A 12,987-nucleotide genomic window follows, 5' to 3' on the forward strand; every position below is an offset into this window, starting at 1 on the left:
ATCCCTGCCCGATCGCGCTGGGAGCTGGCGCTTAAGAGGTGAAGCTTCGAAGTCAGGTCGTCCTGGGGTGGCATCCTGGCGCAATCTCCAGTTGTGTGCCTTTGGACAAGTCATTTAACCTCTCTGAACCTTGGTTTCCTCCTCATAAAATCTCTGCAGGGTTTTTGTGAAGGATAAGGGATAATCTGCCAAAACCACTTATCACTCACCTGGGGAATATATGTGTTGAGCGAACGGTGGTGGCTGTCGTTATCCCTGTTGTCAAGCCCGCAGTTAGGGCCTGGTGGCCGTCTCTAGACCACTTGATTTACTCTCAGTCCCTTCAATTCAGAGAGTGGTCTTTATCTTTGAAACCACAGCACTTGCTATGCAGATGTGAGGGCAGATAGGAGATGATACTTTGAGTCAGCCCCAAGTTTGCTTCTGTAACTTCCCCACTTAGAAGAGGTAGAGAGGCCTGGCATGGGTGGGTTGGAGGTGAGGAAACATGCGGAGATGGGACGTTGTCTTCCCAACAGCTTCTGCAATCAGTTCTCCATACCTTAGCTTCAGGTGGATTCACAAATTTGGCAATAATGACATTGACGTTTAAGGGAGATACAAAAGCCTATTCCAAAGCCAAATGCAAATGTATCTCAGACTCCTAAGCATGTGAGGCTACCCTGAGCTGCACCCGTTCATTTTAGAGATAATTCAAAAACTGCCTTTAGCTGGCATAGCCACAGCCATGTGGGCTTCTGTGGCCTTTGCAACACAGGGACCTCCTGGCTGTGCCCATCTGTCCTCAAGATTTGGGAGACAAATGGTATCCAGGCTGCCAAGGGTTGTTTTCCAGCCCCGGTGGAGTGTGCTGGGATCTGAGCAGAGGCCTGGAAGGCCAGGGAGGAGGCTAGAAGGTCATGGTGTGACAGCGGGGAGTGGGGGGGGGGGGCGAGTGCAGTGGGCAGATACCCAAGCTTCCCTCAGCCCCAGCACAGGGCTCCATCAGCAAAGCACCAAACATTTGCGAAGGCCTCCCATGCTCAGAGCACTTCACGGGGCTGTCGGTGTGAGAAGAGGGAGGCAAGATGAAATAGGTCTTGAACACTCTCATTTCCCTCAGGGCTCTAGATGTCTGGTTGGGGAGAGAGACCTTGGCCTGAATCTGACATGTGGGGAGAGAATGGGGTATAATGGGAGGGACTTGAGTGGTGGAATTGGATATACCTGGGACTCCATCTCAGCTTCATCATCTGCCAGCTATACGGCCTTGAGCAAGTTACCTACTTAACCTTTTGAGCTTTGGCTTTCTCCTGGGGAAAACAGGGGGAAATGTGATGAAGCAGATGGTATTTACTTTTGGCAGAGCAGCTGTAAGGATCGGGAATAATGCTCACGAAGTGCCTAGTCCAGCGAGTCATCATTGGTAGCTAGCGTCCTTATTCCTTTTTTATCTCCGCAAATGCATTTAGGGGCCCTCCAGTCTCCTGGGCTCTCTGGAGTCTCAGGATTTGTGACGCTGAATACAGACAGCACTGCTTGGCAATGAATCGTGGCATTTCTCTCTTATGTGCTTCTTTAACTGCTGTGTCATTATTAAACTTTTCACATGTACCGTGTTCTTTAAGAGGTTGTAAATCCTTGAAGGCAAGTCCAGTGTCCCAGTATTTTTTATACTCCACCAGGGGGCCATGCCCAGCCCCAGGCACAAAGTGGCCTTCTACACATGACTGATCCTGCAGTTGATTGATTGCTTGGCCTGAGAGCAGGCTGGTGCAGGAGAGGAGTGGGGAGTGGGCCTGGAAAGTAGATTGAGGCCAGCTGAGAATGCCAAGGGAGGATTTTGACTTGAATCCTGTGACTGGAGGCACTGAAGTGGTCTTTGAACGGGGGAGTGGTGTGATGGGCAGTGTGAATAGGTGTCTTAAAAAGATCAATCAGACAGTGGCGAGCAGCATTGTCTCGGGGCAGATGGTTGGCCAGCGTGAGCTGCTGTGGCTCTAGGCCAAATATGACGTGATGGGGTCTGCAGTGGAACGAGAGGAGGGACAATGCCGGACGTTTCCCCATTCACGTGGTGCTGCCGACAGGGGACAGGGAGTTCGCGAAACGTGGCCAGGTGGAACAGCAAGGTAGACAGAGGTCAGTTCGGCGTCTGATACTTTTGGTTTCCTGAGTTTGGGATAATAGGCCTTGATAGGTACAGTGGAAACCCTGCCATAATGCTTCATGTGGATCTAAAATGTGCGGTCTCATTACTGCAAAGTTATAAAATGACCAGAGTAAGCCCGTGCTGCCAGCAAGCTGTGCGCTCCGGGAGTCTGGGAGCCAACTGCCTATCACACTATATCAGAATTTATGCTGTTGTGAGGCAGTTTGTCATGGGGTTTTACTGTGTCCCATGAGAGACATTTCCTCCTTCTTTCCTCATTCCTTCCAAAGCTGGCAGGAAGCTGAGGGTGGTTAAGCAGAGGCCCCTTCAGGCCCCCTCCTCTGTCCAGAATCCAGGGGCTTGTCTCCAGCACCCTCCTTTCACTCAGGCAAACCTCAGCCCCATGGGGCACGACCAGGAACCTGGCCTGGCCAGAGAGACTGGTGCTCACAGGAGGATGAGCAGAGCGAGTGAATGGCTGACTGGCTCTACAAAGCAGCTGTTTTATGCATGAAGAACTGCCCGCTTCCTCCTTCCAGCACGCCTTTCATGCTGCCCTGGAGGGAGGGGCCCCTTATTACCAGCTTATCCCAACCTCCCTCCCTGGCAGGGGGTCTGGGCCCCGTTCCACTACCATCTTAAGTAATGGCCACTTGCTCCCAAGCTCCACCCTGGACAGCTCCCATTGTGAAACTCTTGCTACTCAGTGCTGGAATCCGCCTGCTTGCACATTTCACCATCCATCTCTGTCCTGCCTTAGATCCCTTGAAATGAACCTGTTGCCTTTTGTAACGGCTGCTTGAGACACTGCAGTAAAAAAGACACGATGATATATTATTGGTCTGATGGCTGCTTTTATGAAAGGAACTCTAAACTGCCACCCACTCCTATAGTCAGAGACACACTTTCACTCTCTTCTGCTTGGAGCTTTAATTTTCTTAAGAACGTTCTCTGCTCTGGAAGCTCTGGAGTGGCCTTTGGCCGAAAGCAGCAAATGTGGACAGGAAGAGAGCTCAGGCGCTGGTGCCAGGGGAGTCTCGCAGGTCCCCTCAGGCGGCCAGGACTGGGGCAGGGCAGGCGTGTCCATGGAGAATCTGCTCTCCTCTTTCTTCTCCGGGAGAATTGAGAGCAGGAGAGGCTGAGGGCAAGGGATCCTGAGTGAGGGGCCGGGGCCAGCATCTACTCTGTGTTTTTCTTCACTCTTTTCTTATCCTGTCATGGATTGGAAAGACAAGGCACTTCATCTCTTGGCTTGAGAACCTTGACAAAAGTGGCCCTGGAACAGCAGTTCTAATGCTGTTCATTGCAATCACCTGAGGAGTGTTTCAAAGACTGGTGCCCGGGCTTACTCCAGTCCAGAAGGCCCAGAAATAGGAGGGTTTTTTGTTTTGTTTGCTTAAGCTTTTTAAAAGATCCCCAGGAGATTCTGCTTTGTTGTCAAGACTGGGAACAACTGTTCTAGAACTGGTTAGGCCCTAGATGAAAGAAGAAGCATGAGGCAAATTGCATTCCTCCAGAATCTTCTGTTTTTATCTGTGTAAATCAATTCAAATTATCTGCTCTCATCCATTCTCCCTACTGGCAGACATTTGTTTTTTGATGGATAGAATCGTATATATGTATGTATGTATGTATTATTATTAATCACGCATCATGGCTAGTTTTTTTTTTTAACTATTTAATCTATGTTGCTTATAAGGTGCCATATCAATGCTTATAGAGTTTGATGCCCATTTCTGAGAACTGAGGGAAATACACTCAGGAGTGGGCTTTACTGAGTTCTGATTTGGCTGAATCTGCTAGCAGCAAATTTGACCCAAATGTCAGCCAGTAAGCAGAACCTCAAAACCACCGGATGCTGAGACCACTTTTGCACATGTATTGTATTCAGTCCTATGATGTCTAGTTTGATGTATTTGCTGGCGAAACACACCTAAATCAAACCATTGATCCCAAATGAAAATACGAGCACCCGTACATTGTATAATGCACACAAATTGTCCTTGAGAGAATAAAATGAAAACATAGTCTTGAGAAACAGATGAGTGTTCTGGATTCCCAGGTGGGCCAGGGTATGTTTACTGGGGTCCAGCGAGGCTGTCACTCACTGAAACCCCACGCATCACCTCCTTTATCGGAGGTCATGAGCGGGGGCTACTCTTCACTGCGGTGCGCAGGCTTCTCATTGCGGTGGCTTCTCTTGTTGCGGAGCATGGGCTGTACGCACGCAGGCTTCAGCAGTTGTGGCACGTGGGCTCAGTAGTTGTGGCTCACGGGCTCTAGAGTGCAGGCTCGGTAGTTGTAGTGCAAGGGCTTAGTTGCTCCGCGGCATGTGGGATCTTCCAGGACCAGGGCTTGAACCCGCGTCCCCTGCATTGGCAGGCAGACTCTCAACCACTGCGCCACCAGGGAAGCCCCACCCTCTTCTTTATAAGGTCTCTGTATAACCTCTTTTCTCTTTGGTCTGTTGAACTCACTGAAAATAAAGAACTCACCTGGCAGGTGACTTTGCCTGAAGTTTCCAGAGAAAAGATTCTATCCTGAAGACACCAAAAGGGGCAGCCCCTTGACTCCTTTGTGTATCCCTTTAGCCCTGAGCAGCCTTGGCCCCTTTGGCCAAAGGAAAATCCCTCTGCAGACTCATGTCATCGCATGGGCTCCCCCACCCTCTTTGTCATCCAGCACCTCCTTAACCCCAAACCTCTTCTGCTTTCTAACCTCCAATTACTGCCTCACTCTCACTCTCAGTGCTCTCCTAGACCCTCTGCAGCAGGCCCACTGCTGTGGAGCAGCCAGGCCTGGCCAGAGAGGATGGAAGTTGGCGAAAGGAGGCAGAAGGGACCCAGCGAATCCCCTGAGGTTGGCAGTGGGCTCTCTGGGTATTGGAGGGAACTTCCTTCAGGCTCCAGAATCTGACATTCTGTTTACTTAGCAATGGACAGCAAATCCTGATTCCACAATTCCCATATTGTTTTTCCCCTCCTTGGAGTCTTACCAGTAGAGATTTAACTTTTGTTGTTGTTGTTAAAAACTGTAGAGCATACAATGACTAAGTCAGAAGTAAAAAGGGAAGAGAGGAGCCTAGGTTATGAGAAGTGGGGGCTTTGGGACATGCATCAGCGTGTGAACCATCACCTCTCCTGGCTCATTTCACATAGACCTGCCTAGGAATAATGGGGACCTGGGATGTGACCCCTGGCTCATCCCAGCCTGAGCTCATTCTTAGGATGCCAATGCATTGGACTCTGGGTCCTGCCACTGAGCAGCACAAACATGTGAACTATGCCCAGGTGTCCCCTGACCCTGCACCTGTGTTTTGAGGCACGGGCTCACGTTCACTCAGTGTGTAAGACACAGCCTCCAGCTGGGAAGCAGGTGCATGAGGGGAAGAGTGTGGTGGGGAGGTCTAGGTTCTAGCCCCAGCTCTGCCACGTACAGTTTGCATGATCTTGGGGAAACGCCTGTTCCCTTCTCTGTGACTGTTTCTTCCTTTGTACAATGAAAAGGTTGTTTTATGGATCCCAGTGATTCTCAGTCTGGCTCCCATTAGAATCACCCTCAAGCTTTTTTTTTCCCTCAAGCTTTTAAATCCCCAGCCCACCCACCCGGAAATTCTTGTCTGGGGTGGGCCCATGTATCAGTATTTTTAAAAAAGATCCTTTAGGGACTTCCCTGGTGGTCCGGTGGTTAAGACTGTGCTCCCAATGCAGGGGGCCTGGGTTCGATCCCTGGACAGGGAACTAGATCCCACATGCCTCAACTAAGAGCCCACATTCCGCAACAGAGCTCTTTCACACAGTAACAAAGATCCCGCAGGCCACAACCAAGACCCGGCGCAGCCAAATAAATAAATAACTACTATTTTTTTTTAATGAAGGAAATTTTTTTTAAAAAGCTCCTTTAGTGATTCTAACGTGCAGCCAGGGTTGAGAACCACTGGGCCAGATCATCTGTAAGGTCCTTTCCATCACTATAATCATAGTGTCTAGCAGGGAGGAACTATCTCTTTGGATTTCTGTTCACCACATCTTCACCTGTGGCCCTAGATGAGGACTGTGGGGCACCCAGACTCAGGGAAGGCAGTAATCTCTTGGCTAAGTGTGTGGGTTCTGGAGCACCATAGTGTGAGTCCATGGTCGGCTCTGGGTTTCCTCCATGTGACATGAAAATAATAACAGTACCTTCCACATTGAGTTAATTCATGCTTCTAAAGTGCTTAAAACGATGCCTGGCACACAGTAAGTACTCAGTGAACTTCGTTATTATTGTGGAGGACAACTGAATGAAAGAAGTGCCCAGAGGAGAGCGTCCAGGTGTATTCTTGGGATGCAGGTGATGGTGGGAGTCCAGTGGGCTTGAGTCTCTGGACCTCTGTCTGGCAGGGCATGCCTGGGGGCACGGGACCCGTACTGCGGCTGGGACGGGAAGCAGCAACGTTGCAGCACACTCGAGGACAGCTCCAACATGAGCCTCTGGACCCAGAACATCACAGCATGTCCTGTGAGAACCCTTCTGTACCCCCCACCAGGGACCTCTTCCCCCGAATTCAGGCCATGACTCTCCACCAGTGTCCCCACAGCCCTGGGACCTTGTACCTTCCCTGCCCCTGCCTTGTGTGACAGGGTCCTGCTCCTGGTGTGTGCCTGCAGGTGCGAAATGTGACTCGGGATGGGGGCTTCGGCCCATGGTCACCATGGCAACCGTGTGAGCACTTAGATGGGGACAACTCAGGTTCTTGCCTGTGTCGGGCCCGGGCCTGTGACTCCCCCCGACCCCGCTGTGGGGGCTGTGACTGCCTGGGGCCAGCCATCCATGTTGCCAACTGCTCCAGGTATGTGAGGACGCAGGGTTTGCTGGCGGTGGCCTTGGAATGGGGGAGGGGGGATGGAGGGAACAGGGCATCCCCAGCCAGCTGTTTGCACTAAGGGACAGAAAACACTTCAGGGCTGTGCAGAGCACTGGACAGGTGGCTGATGTCTGAGGCAGGAAACATGAGCCCTGGGAGAGTTTCCACTCCAGTGGGAGAGAACTTTCTGCCTTGCGGTGCTCTTCATACAAAGAGGCGTGGGAGTTATCCCTAGCCAGATCATATCCTCAATAAGCCTTGTAGTCCCAAACAGGAGGGACAGCATGGGATGGTGGTAGCTACCTAACCACTCTGAGCTTCTCTAAATGAGGGTTACAGTGCCCACCCTGAAGGTTGTTGGGAGGGTTAAATGAGATCATATATATATATATATATATATATATATATATATATATATATAGAGAGAGAGAGAGAGAGAGAGAGAGAGAGAGAGAGAGGGAGGGAGGGAGCTTGCACACTGCCTACTACCTGAGGACTCCCTAAAGTGATTAAAATAAATAACCCATAATTCTTGACACTCTTAAAATAATTTTATATACACTACATTTATTAATTTAACCATCACAACCTCATGGGGTAGGAATACAATCATTATCCTTACTTTAAAGATAAGAGTATGATGAGGCACAGAAGGTTTCGGTAACTTGCCCAGCCTTAAACAGCCAGTAATTGGTAGAGCCAAAATTTGAAAATTAGGGGCAAAGGAGACAAGAGTGCGTGATGTCTTGAGGTTGGAGCAAAGCATGTGCAGTAGTAGAATGGGGGAGAGAGCATGGGTTTGAATACCAGGGTCTGCCAACCAACAAGCCTGAAACAAAGGTTGCAGATGGCAAAGGCCTTCTCTAGAGAATATGTCCTTTTCCCCTGTGAGTAGAGGCCATGTGGGTATATCTTTGTGCTCTAACCCTAAGCACAGCCTGATATATGGAAGAAGGCTCTCAATGCATGTTCCAGGCGTGAACAAATGAATGAATAAGTCATTCCTGAGAAGGCCTGGTTAGGAACTATCTCCTGTCAATGGCACTTCCTGACAACAATACAAAATCCATCTATGCAGATGTGAATAGATCTGAGAAGCTAGAGCTCAGAGGGTCATTTGTCTCTATCCCCTCCGGCCCCACCAGGAACGGGGCGTGGACACCGTGGTCATCGTGGGCCCTATGCAGCACCTCCTGTGGGATTGGATTCCAGGTCCGCCAGCGAAGTTGCAGCAACCCTGCTCCGCGCCACGGGGGCCGCATCTGCGTGGGCAAGAGCCGGGAGGAACGGTGAGCTAGGGCGTGGCTATCGGTTTCTGCGACAAGACAGCCCCGAGGTCCCCGACTTCCCGGGCCCCCTAGAAAGTGGCCTGGATTCACCAGGTGGTCCAGTGGACCCTCGTTTTCCCAGTCTCGCAATCTCAGTGACCTCTCATAGGGAAAGGGGTGCCCTTTCCCTAGAGTAACGACTCCTCCCCCTCTCCCCGTCAGGTTCTGTAACGAAAACACGCCTTGCCCGGTGCCCATCTTCTGGGCATCCTGGGGCTCCTGGAGCAAGTGCAGCAGCCACTGTGGGAGCGGTGTGCAATCGCGGCGTCGGGCCTGTGAGAACGGCAACTCCTGCCCGGGCTGCGGCGTGGTGAGGGCCGGGCCGGGGGCGGGCGCGGGATGCCTGGACCTCGAGCCAAGGGGAGTGCGGAGGAGGGGCGGGGGGCGGAGCGCGGAGCAGGCCTGGGGCTGCGAGGCTGTGCAACAGCACCAGTCCTCATCCCGAAGGAGTTCAAGACTTGCAACCATGAAGGCTGCCCCGAAGTGCGGCGCAACACGCCGTGGACGCCCTGGCTACCGGTGAACGTGACCCAGGGCGGGGCGCGGCAGGAGCAGCGCTTCCGCTTCACGTGCCGCGCGCCGCTGGCCGACCCCCACGGGCTGCAGTTTGGCCGGAGGAGGACGGAGACCCGAACCTGCCCCGCAGATGGCTCTGGAGCCTGCGACACGGACGGTACAGCCCTGCGTCTCCCCACCCGCCACCCTCCCTGCCAGGCCCAGAGCGATGGGGCGGGGCCGGGAGTGAGAGCTGGGGGAGGAGGGGGCGGGGAGGGGACGTGCGGTTTGGAAGAAGGCGGGAGGCCTTTGGGCTGCCGTGGGAGCCCTCTGTGGCTGAGGCCAGCCCCCCTGTATCCCCCCAGCCTTGGTGGAGGAGCTCCTGCGCAGCGGGGGCAGCTCCCCGCACACGGTGAGCGGGGGCTGGGCCGCCTGGGGCCCGTGGACCTCCTGCTCCCGGGACTGTGAGCTGGGCTTCCGCGTCCGCAAGAGAACATGCACGAACCCAGAGCCCCGCAACGGGGGCCTGCCGTGCGTGGGTGACGCTGCCGAGTACCAGGACTGCAACCCCCAAGCTTGTCCAGGTAACCCTCCACTAAGGAATCTTGGCCCAGGGAAACCCTCGCCCAGGGAACCCCCAACGGGGAGGTTCCCCAGGCTACAACTAACTCCTGCTTGGAGACCTCTCCTCCCTGCCAACTCTGTACAGGGCCCCCAGAGCAATTTTCTGCCCTGAACATGGACACGGCAGCTACTCCCAGGGACCAGGGCATTTCCTCACCCTCCGTGTCGCTGTTTTCTCTCCTTTAATGGGTTAGCTAGACAAGGAGCTTGATTTGAGGCGGAGTTGGTTTTTGGTGTCCCCTCTGCAGCCTGCATTTCTCCTGCCACCCCTGAGGGGAGGGGCACTCCCTAACAGTGGACTGTAGGGCTGGGGCAGGGCGGATGTTGAGGGCAGTGTGGGGTAGAAGACTGTCTTGGGCCATGCCTGCACCTGCAGCCCTTCTTCACCCACCCCATCGCCTTGCAGTGCGGGGTGCCTGGTCCTGCTGGACCTCTTGGTCCCCATGCTCAGCCTCCTGCGGTGGCGGCCACTATCAACGCACCCGTTCCTGCAGCAGCCCCGCCCCCTCTCCGGGCGAGGACATCTGTCTCGGGCTGCACACGGAGGAGGCGCTGTGTGCCACACAGGCCTGCCCAGGTACTAAGTGCATCTGACAGGGCCTGGGGAGCAATGCGGAGCCTGCGCATCCCCACTAAGGGGGTCTGGGTGGTTAACCTCATCCCAACCCACAACCCACAGAAGGCTGGTCGCCATGGTCTGAGTGGAGTGCGTGCACGGAGGATGGAATCCAAAGCCGTGGCCGGTACTGCGAGGAGCTGGTCCCCGGGCCCAGCACTTGTGCTGGAAACAGCAGCCAGAGCCGCCCCTGCCCCTACAGGGAGATGCCTGGTAGGTCTTCGAGCCAGCACCTTCACACCAACCCTTCCTGCCCTGAGCCCCCAGCTGCCTTGCCCTTCTGAAGTATCCTGGGGGGTGCAGGATGAAATGCCGGGGTGGGAGGTTCACACACTTGGGGCCTTTGCACTTCCTCATTTGATGGATGGGCTGACCTTTCTTAGAGGTGGGGCCTGGGGGGAGACCAAGGGAAATGAAGGTCCCCAGGTGCAGTCCCACAGGTCAGCGCTGACCCAGGGGTCCTCCGAGACACACATCGACACACACCGCCCTGGAGGGACCCATGCCCTCTCTTCCCTGCCTCTTACGCCCACTCTGCTTGTCTTCCTGCAGTGATCCTGCCTGCCTCCAGTGTGGACGAGGCCACTGGCTGTGGAGGTAAAAGGAACCTGCCCCACCTCGTGATGCTGCCCTTTGATCCACGCCCCCCACCCCAAGGAGGAGACCCACCTACTCCGAAACCTGGAGTCTCTGCACTTCTCGCTCCAGACCCACAAACCTTGTTGAGGTCCCGCACTGCTTCAGACCGCGTGTAGGAGAGTCTGGGCAATTCCTTCCATGCCCCTCAGCTAAGAAGTGGTGGTCAAGTCAGTACTCAAGAAGAGTCACCCTACTCCACACCACTGGCTGCCTCCTCCGACCCAAGCCACAGGTGGTCCTGTGAGACAGGCCCCTGGTGATCAGGCCACGCAGCCTTCCTGTTTCTGATGACTCTGGCTTCAAAGCCCTTCTCTTTATGTCTCAGAGCCTCCTATTGGGAGGCAGTTGGGGGTCTTCACAGTGGCCCTTTCCTTGCTTCTTGTCTCTTCCCTCTCCCAGGGTTCAGTCTCCTCCACCTGGTGGCCACAGGCATCTCCTGCTTCCTGGGCTCTGGGCTGCTGACCTTGGCGGTGTACCTGTCCTGCCAGCACTGCCGGCACCAGTCCCAGGAGTCCATGCTCGTCCATCCCGCCACCCCCAACCACCTGCATTACAAGGGCGGGGGTGCCCCCAAGAATGAGAAGTACACACCCATGGAATTCAAGGTGGGAGTCCTCTCGGAGAAGCAGAGGGCAGGGTGAAGGGTGCAGTGGTCCTGGCCCTACGCTGGGCACTCGGGAGAGAGCAGTGGTGTGGTGAGCAGAACACTGTGTCAGCAGCCAGAACGTTCTCTCATTGGCTCCTGATTTCTTTGCTCTGGCCTGTCCTCTTTCCCCATCTCTCCCTTCACCTCTTCCTCTCTCGTTCTTTCCTTCTCCCACAGACCCTGAATAAGAATAACCTGATCCCCGATGACAGAGCCAACTTCTACCCATTGCAGCAGACCAACGTGTACTCAACCACCTACTACCCGAGTCCACTGAACAAACACAGCTTCCGGCCTGAGGCCTCACCTGGACAACGGTGCTTCCCCAACAGCTGATACCACTGTCCTGGGGACTTGGGCTCCTTGCCTTCCTAAGGCACAGAGCAGGTGGAGGTGGGACGGTGGAGCCAGTTTGGTTTTCTCCCTCTGCACTAGGCCAAGAACTTGTTGCCTTGCCTTGTGGGGTCCCATCTGGCTTCAAAGAGCTCTGGCTGGCGGTGACCATGGGGGAGAGGGCTGGCTTCAGGCTGGCACACGGCTACAGTTCCAGCTCAGCCCGGGTCTCTCATGGCCTCCTTGGAACCCACTGTCATGCTGATCTCCCCTGCCGTGTCTGGGCTGTGGACCTACTAGGCGTGTGAGGGAATTGGAGAGTGGAGATGGCAGGAGGGCAGGCTTTTAGGTTTGGGTTGGAAATGACAGCCCGTGTAGCTATCAGGGGCTGAGTCTGCCCCTCTTTGGCTGGCCTCAGGAAGGGCCTGGGCTACATCCTGATTATCTCTGAAAGAAACTAGTCAAATGACCCCAGTAGTTCTGGATTCTCTGCCCAGGGCTGGGTCATTGTGGTGCTGCCCCAGTGTGACATGGGGACCAAGGCTGGAGCAGGTTGTCCACCTTTGCCTAGCAGTCTGTGCTTTACCCAGCGACATCCCTCTGGTCAGAGGCAGTGAGGACTGGGGGCTGGAGACTGATCTTTGCTGAGAAGTCCTTTCATCTGGTCTGGCACATTCCTCAGCCTTTCCCTCAGAGTTCACGAAAGGTGACCCAGGAGGAAGGGAGGCGGAAGTCCAGTCTCCATGCTGCTCCGGGGACTGCTTTCCAGTTGCTGCTCAACAGAGCTGTTGGCTGAGACCTGCGTGGGAGTCTCTGCTGGCCCCTCATCTGTTCAGGAACACACACATGTACACACACAATCACAATCTGCCACGGCAACAAAAAGGATGTTGGGCTGTGGCATTATTAATTAAAGATGATATCCAGTCTCCAAATGTAACGTTGTCTTCGTGCATATGTGTGTGGGCTCCTCTTGGCCTGGTCTGGTCAATTACAGCAATGCACTGGGGTGACAGATGGTCTTCTCAGGGTGGGGGAGATGCCCCCAGTAGAGTTTGACTTTAATAGAGGATAACTTTCCATTTGTGAGTAAATCTCCACATACACACGTTGCCCTAAACCCTTGTTGGAAAAGAGGGATAATCACAGATTCACAAGTAGGGACACAAGTACACCAAAGGCAATACAACAGGAGATTTCTGCCCATTACCTTAGCAGCTCTAATCGGCAACACTTCCACAGTGGAAATGTGTGAGTCCAGCAGGGGAGAGTTGAAGATTATTTTATGAGGTGCTTACATTGCTGAGTTTAATAAAACCAGAATTGACT

The 12,987-nt window shown here is 53.9% G+C and overlaps 1 protein-coding gene across 2 annotated transcripts in view; it reads left to right on the plus strand.

The window, feature by feature from the left end:
• Nucleotides 1–12,589, plus strand: part of SEMA5B (semaphorin 5B) — a 41,613-nt gene extending 29,024 nt beyond the window's left edge. Inside the window, exons 11-21 of one of the 2 annotated variants that reach the window (XM_007449696.1) lie at nucleotides 6,514–6,631; nucleotides 6,781–6,962; nucleotides 8,123–8,266; nucleotides 8,468–8,615; nucleotides 8,753–8,978; nucleotides 9,166–9,384; nucleotides 9,831–10,001; nucleotides 10,104–10,253; nucleotides 10,593–10,637; nucleotides 11,079–11,284; nucleotides 11,503–12,589. In XM_007449696.1, the coding sequence (XP_007449758.1) occupies nucleotides 6,514–6,631; nucleotides 6,781–6,962; nucleotides 8,123–8,266; nucleotides 8,468–8,615; nucleotides 8,753–8,978; nucleotides 9,166–9,384; nucleotides 9,831–10,001; nucleotides 10,104–10,253; nucleotides 10,593–10,637; nucleotides 11,079–11,284; nucleotides 11,503–11,661 (1,768 nt within the window). In that variant the 3' untranslated portion in view covers nucleotides 11,662–12,589. The remainder of the gene's footprint in view (nucleotides 1–6,513; nucleotides 6,632–6,780; nucleotides 6,963–8,122; nucleotides 8,267–8,467; nucleotides 8,616–8,752; nucleotides 8,979–9,165; nucleotides 9,385–9,830; nucleotides 10,002–10,103; nucleotides 10,254–10,592; nucleotides 10,638–11,078; nucleotides 11,285–11,502) is intronic. The other variant, XM_007449697.1, reaches the window with a different exon arrangement.
• Nucleotides 12,590–12,987: the final 398 nt, after the last annotated feature.

The sequence above is a fragment of the Lipotes vexillifer genome, unplaced genomic scaffold (genome assembly GCF_000442215.2).
Source record: "Lipotes vexillifer unplaced genomic scaffold, Lipotes_vexillifer_v1.1 scaffold1378, whole genome shotgun sequence".
Lineage (NCBI taxonomy): Eukaryota > Metazoa > Chordata > Mammalia > Artiodactyla > Lipotidae > Lipotes > Lipotes vexillifer.